We start from the raw sequence: 6,261 nt of genomic DNA, 5'->3' as shown, positions 1-6,261 counted from the left end.
AAAAAAAAAAAAAAAAAAAAAATTTCCAAAGAAGTTCCCAAACTCACAGAATTTTGAATTTCAAGGGACAGTGTAAAGAGGGAAACCGCCTTACCAGACTGCTTTCTGTTAAAATATTTATTTAGAAAAATAGCCCTTCCCTGCCCCCCTTCCCTCTCTACACCGTGGGATGTGGGCGATTCTGCTTGATCCTCCTCTGAACTGTGCCCCGGACCTGGATGGGGGTCCAGCACGTGCTGACTAGCTGCTGCTCTGCTGGGAGGCCCCATGCCCATGACAGTCTTCACGCTTATTCCTTGTCCAGGCCTCTGTCTCTGGGTTTCCATATGGACAGAGGGCTCTGAAGAACTGGGGCCACCCAGCCAGTCTGTGCGCCCCACCCGAGGCCTGTGTTTCACCCTCATCTGAAGCTCAGGGCTGAAAGCGCGGGGAGCTGACGTGAGGCTGGTGGAAGGCGTGGGCACTGTAGACCACCTCTGGGGGCGATGGCGTGCTGGCAGCCAGCACAGAGCACAGGGGCTCATGGCTGCTCAGCACCGAGGTGAAGTACTTCATCTCCTCTGTGAGCTGCTTGATCTCCTTGCGCAGAGCCGCATTCTGTTTCTCCAGGTCTTCGCTCTCCTGTGGGAAGGAGGGATCGACATGGGAGATGAATGTCAGGAAGACGCAAGGTTGGCAGGGCAGGGAGGGGCGCAGGAGGGGGCCGGGTTCGATTTCACTAGCACAGCCATGGAGAAAGGCACCAGAGACATTTGCTGCATATGTGAATGCCCACCTTGGTTTCACTTAGGAGAGTCTTTATAAATATTACATAATCAAAGTCTGCCACAGGGTTCTGATCTAGCCACTCTCCCCATCTGCAGGCGGGTTTTATACACACTCTGAGCCCGGAAACACCTTTTCCCTGTTGCTTGTGGGGAACTATCAAATACATGCTAATGAGGAAAACTCAGGGTAAGGAGTGCTGATGCCTGATCACATTTTTAATTAATCAACAGTTACACTCTGGGAATTAGCATTTACTGAAGAACAGGCCCATCTTGGGCTCCTTCCTTTTGCATGGTTGCACTCCTGAAAGCAAGGGTCACCAGCAGCTCTGCTGGAGCCACCAGAGAAAATTCTGCCAGGGTCTCACTCTTGTCCCATCTGTTCAAACCGGCAAGGTCTGATCCAGAAATATGACCTCAATAAGTGCCACCAGTGTTTCCTCATATTTGAGGTCTTCAACCTCATATTTGAGGTCCAGTTCTATTTGGTTTGGGTCAACCTCTCCCAAACTTGCCATAGCATTAGAATTAATTTGAAGGCTTATTAAAAATATAATTTCAGGCATTTCCTAAAATCTAGAACTCAGTATGGGTTTAGGATTGGGGGGGATGAAATCTGTGAGAATCTGAATTTTTAGTAAGTGTCCCAGGTCATTCTAATAATCAGGCAAGTTGAAAACACTAAACATGATATTAAATTTGTTTTAATGATTCAAGCACTTATCATGATTTGTTAAGTGTCTAGCTCAAGGCCTGGCGTACAGTATAAACCAGTGGTTCTCAACCTGTGGGTCGTGACCCCTTTGGGGGTCAAATGACCCTTTCACAAGGGTCTCCTAAATACATCCTGCATATCAGATATTTATATTACAATTCATAACAGTAGCAAAAGTACAGTTATGAAGTAGCAACGAAAATAATTTTATGATGGGGGGTCACTACAACATGAGGAACTGTATTAAAGGCATTAGGAAGGTTGAGAACCACTGGTATAAACTCAAATGCTTGTTGACTGATTGATGGCATCAATTGCCGACAAGAAGTTGATTAAAAAATATGGTGGGTGGCGAGTAGATGGAAAGTTAACTTGACATTTAAAATTTGCCCTACATAATCCATCAGGAGCATCAGCTACAGGCTAAGGAGGGAGCCAGATGGGATCTGACAGTCTCACTGCCAATCATCCTAAACCCACACCCTGGGAGTTCTTTTTTGAGTAGCAGAGACTCACACAGCTGTGGTCTAGCCCATCAAGCCAGCTTCTATCCGCTTGTGAAGGGCAGATTCGAGCATGCTCAGCCTCAGCCTGGCATTTCCTGTATGAGACTCTGTATGAGCCAGAAAATGTGCCTCGGTCAATATATGAGGTGGGGGGCACCAAGTGGAGTCAGAGCCTGGACTTCTTCTGCACGATGTGGCCGGCTCATTCATTTAACCAGTTGGTTGTTTCCTGGTACATCCCAAAAGGAGGGCATCCCCCTTTTACCGAAAGGTAAGCTAAAGCAACACCACGAGGCTAGGGGGTGTTGGTAAGACGGGAACTGGGGGCCGGGAGCCTTGGCCCCTTCCTCTGGCCCTTTTCCTCGCCCCCTCTGAGAGTTTCCACTGGTGACAACATTTACTGTAAATTCTGTGCTCTGAAGTGCCTGGGCAAACCCCAAGGTAGAAGGTGGGGGCTGGGCCCTCTGACCTTCTCCCCGCCTAGAGGCAGGCCCAACTTTCGGGAAGTGACAGTGGGTCCTTCCTCCCTAAGCAGGCTCTGCTGAGCTCTCTGTAGCTTTCTTAGCTGCGTCCGCCTCCCTGGCCTGCAAGTCCCAGAGCTCCAGGAGAAGTTTCTAACTGCTGCTTGCTGTGTCTAGCCAGAAAGCAATCACCTGTGACAAGACACTCCTCTTTAAGTTGGGAAGCAAAACTGCTTCCTGCTAGGGCCCCCTAGTAACCTGCCCTGCCAGCCCAGGGCCCCTGCAGCCAGCCTGAGGCTTTGAGAGAAAGGGTTCAACTTCCCCTGCAGGAGGAAGTGGCTGATCTGGGCTCGTCCCTGCACACCCTGCCGGCTATTGCATAGTCCACTCTGGTCCTCCCCGGGCAGTCATGTCAACTCACTCAGCTGAAGGGACAGCTGCTGAAGGTAGCCATGGGGACAGCTGTTTATCCAGAGGTACAACAGCCACATCCCCTAACTTCCCCATGGGGGATGGAAACCTAAAACTCAGCGAGGGGGAAGGAAATTTCAGCTTCTACCACGCATGTCTGCTGCCACCGTGGGGAAGGGGAGGCTGTATTTGGGCATCCAGGTCACCTGCTTTCTACCATTCAGGTTCATTTGGGTCCACCATGCTCCTCACGATACTCTTCTGAGAGGGATATGGAAGGCCAGGCACTACCATTATCCCCACTCTCCAGATGAAGCCAGCTGAGACCTGGGGACAACCTACTCCACATACCCCCAAATGACCACAGGCTGGTGGCAGCTTTGTTACTGGATCTACCTCAAGACACTTGCTTTCTTAGAAACTCAGAAACTTTGAGGGATTGATCCAAAGGCATATAGCCAGGCAGGGCCAGAACAGGGCTTGCTCAGGGACCTGGGATCCTTCTGTCACACCGAACTGCTTCTCCCAAGAGATTGGAGACTTGAGCAGGCAGAGGTCTCCAGACAGCACTAAGAAGTCCTCGGCTAACCAAGAGAAGGCTGGGTCTTCATTTTGGTGACCCTGTCATACAACACAATATAAGAAGCCCAAGTCAGTCACAATCTGCCTCCTGCTCTGAGTTGAGAGGAGTCAGCTCCTCTGTGGAGGGAAGACTGGAGACCAGACCTTCCTCCAGAGCCCAGGCCAGGGCCTTAGCATATGACAACACTGGGCTCTAGGATTGGTAGGTGGGGACAGGAAGCTTGGGTCCTAGTCCTGGCTTGGTGACTTTTGGTGACTCACTTTCCCTAGTGAGTTCCACGTGCCTCACTTTAAATTAGGAAGACTGGACCAAAATAACGACTTTCAACCTTGAGAGATCCCACACATTGGGATCTCTGGGGAAGCTTAAAATACTGATGTCCGATTTTGAGTTCATAAGACAATGCCCAGGTGCAGCCTGGGCATTGGGTGGTTAAAGGCTCCCCAGGGGATTTAACAACTATTGTTGGAAACTACAAGATTAGAAGATTTTAAAGCCCCCTCTGACTTTCGGATATTTCAGAATCCATATTGACTACCTGAATATATTAGCAAACTAAAGCCCCTATTCCCCTCCGATTGGGAAGAAGTGTGTGTGTTGGGAACAGAGTGACGTAGCACTCAATTAATATGAGAAAGATAAGTGAAAAACAAAAAGAAATTTTTTTTTAGACACAGTCTCACTCTGTTGCTCAGGTTAGAGTGCTGTGGTGTCATTATAGCTCACAGCAAACTCAAACTCCTGGGCTCAAGCAATCCTCCTGCCTCAGCCTCCCGAGTAGCTGGGAGTACAAGCACCAGACAAAACACCTGCCTAGTTTTTTCTATTTTTAGTTGAGACAGGGTCTCGCTCTTGCTTAGGCTGGTCGCGCTTGAACTCTTGAGCTCAAGCAATCCTCCCACTCAGCCTCCCAGAGTGCTAGGCTTATAGGTATGAACCATTGCACCCAGCCGTAAACTGAATTTTTAAAACAAAGCCTAGCTTGACTTAATAATAACTAACATTTATTGAATACTACCATGTGCCAATCACTCTCTTAGGTAGTTTATGGTTTCATTATATTTAATCTTTCCAATAACCTTGTGTGACATTATTAGCTTCGTTTTATAGAAGAGGAAACAGAGAGGTACAAAGAAGTTAAGTGACTCCATTCAAGGTCACCCAGCTTGTAAGTCGCAGCACCAGTACTGGAGGTGAGGCAGTCTGGCGTCACAGTCGGTGCCCTCTGTCCTCTCTTGCCTTTGAAGTTGGTTTAAACTTTATGATATTTGATAATTATCCTCTGAAAGACCTGAGCGCTGTTGGCCTTTTGATTTCATCTTCCCTCTTTTCCCACCTCGTGCAAATCCATGCGTTCACACTCACAATTCACCTTCACCTGTGGAGTCACCTGCCGTTGCCTCTATCAGGAACCACAAGCCTGGGGGTGGCTAAGGATAAGCTTCCTGGGGGTGTGGGAACATTCTGGGAAATCCCCTCCTGGAGGGGCGAGGAGGGGGTCACTCAGATAGCTCTTGAATGATGGGGAATCCCCAGGCAGTTCCCTCACCCTCAGGGAGCCAGTTGGGACCAAGACCAAGGACAGACTGGTGTTTTGTAGCTGGGCTCCGGCCCAAGGCTCTGGCAGGGACTCTCCATGCATTCTGAGAAGGGCTCGGTCTTCCTCCCTCCAGCCCTAGTTTGGAGTCTTGACCTTCTCCTTACATCTTCTAATCACACAGTGGGTGAAAATAGTTGTGCATTTCCTCCTCAACAGAACACGCAGTCATTTATTGGTAGGGTGACCTTTTAGTTCTCACCCACACTTAAATAAGAGTGATGTTCAAAGCTTATCCCTCAAACGCAGCTGTACACTCACTCTCTGTAGGTCCCCAATCCTTGAACATGACAGGCAGACCGGGGGTGGGGCCCACCATTCAGGGATCCCACTTCCAACTGACCGGCAGGACTCTTCCCAAGCAATGGGAGGATCTATGCCCACATCTCCCACCATTCCCAGGGAAACTGGCCGCAGGTCCTTCCCCTCACCTTAAATGCTACCCTCTCTCAACTGACAAGAGGAGGAATTACCAAACCACAGGTATTTATGTTGAATCATGTAACCATCTGATTCTGGAGAAATCTTCACTTTCATGCTTAGAACTGAAGTTCTGAGGCCATAAGCACTTTGTCATTAACAGGTGTTTAGCGACATTAGCCAAGGCCTCAAGGCCCTGTCTGGGGTTACAGGATTAGAAGGCTGTCATCTGTTCCTTTGCTTTCAAGACTACCATTTTAGCTAGGTGTGGTGGCTCGTGCCTACAACCCTAGCACTCTGGGAAGCCAAGGCAGGTGGATCGCTTGAGCTCAGGAGTTCAAGCAAGACCAGCCTGGGCAAGAATGAGACCCTGTCTATACTAAAATTAGAAAAACTAGCCAGGTATTGTGGCAGGTGCCTATACTCCCAGCTTCTAGGGAGGTTGAGGCAGGATGATTGCCTGAACCCAAGAGACCGAGGTTGCTGTGAGCTATGATGATGCCACGGCACTCTACCCAGGGCAACAGAAACTCTGTCTAAAAAAAAAAAAAAGACAAAAAACAAAGATTATGTTTTCATTGACGTCAAATGTGAGAAACACTATAGGTAGGTTCGCTCAGCGTTCATCCCAAACTGTCTCTCCCTGCCTTCCTCTGGAGAGACAGGGAACAGAATTGCTCAAAAACCCAGCTTGCGGTACAACTAAGGGTAGATGTGTGACAGAACTCTGACCAATGAGATGTAAGCAGAAGTGTGTGAGTTACAGGGAGAGGCGGAGCTTACATGCTACCCTCCCTCAAC

At 48.9% G+C, this 6,261-nt stretch overlaps 1 protein-coding gene across 1 annotated transcript in view; it reads right to left on the bottom strand.

The window, feature by feature from the left end:
- Nucleotides 1-138: 138 nt before the first annotated feature.
- Nucleotides 139-6,261, bottom strand: part of BATF (basic leucine zipper ATF-like transcription factor) — a 29,929-nt gene continuing 23,806 nt past the window's right edge. The window contains exon 4 of the mRNA XM_003786925.3: nucleotides 139-621. Coding sequence (XP_003786973.3) covers nucleotides 412-621 — 210 coding nt within the window. The 3' untranslated portion in view covers nucleotides 139-411. The remainder of the gene's footprint in view (nucleotides 622-6,261) is intronic.

The sequence above is a fragment of the Otolemur garnettii genome, unplaced genomic scaffold (genome assembly GCF_000181295.1).
Source record: "Otolemur garnettii isolate 467f Iridium unplaced genomic scaffold, OtoGar3 scaffold00020, whole genome shotgun sequence".
Lineage (NCBI taxonomy): Eukaryota > Metazoa > Chordata > Mammalia > Primates > Galagidae > Otolemur > Otolemur garnettii.
Note: the sequence above shows the minus strand (reverse complement) of the source record. Positions and strands in the feature narration are given on the sequence as shown.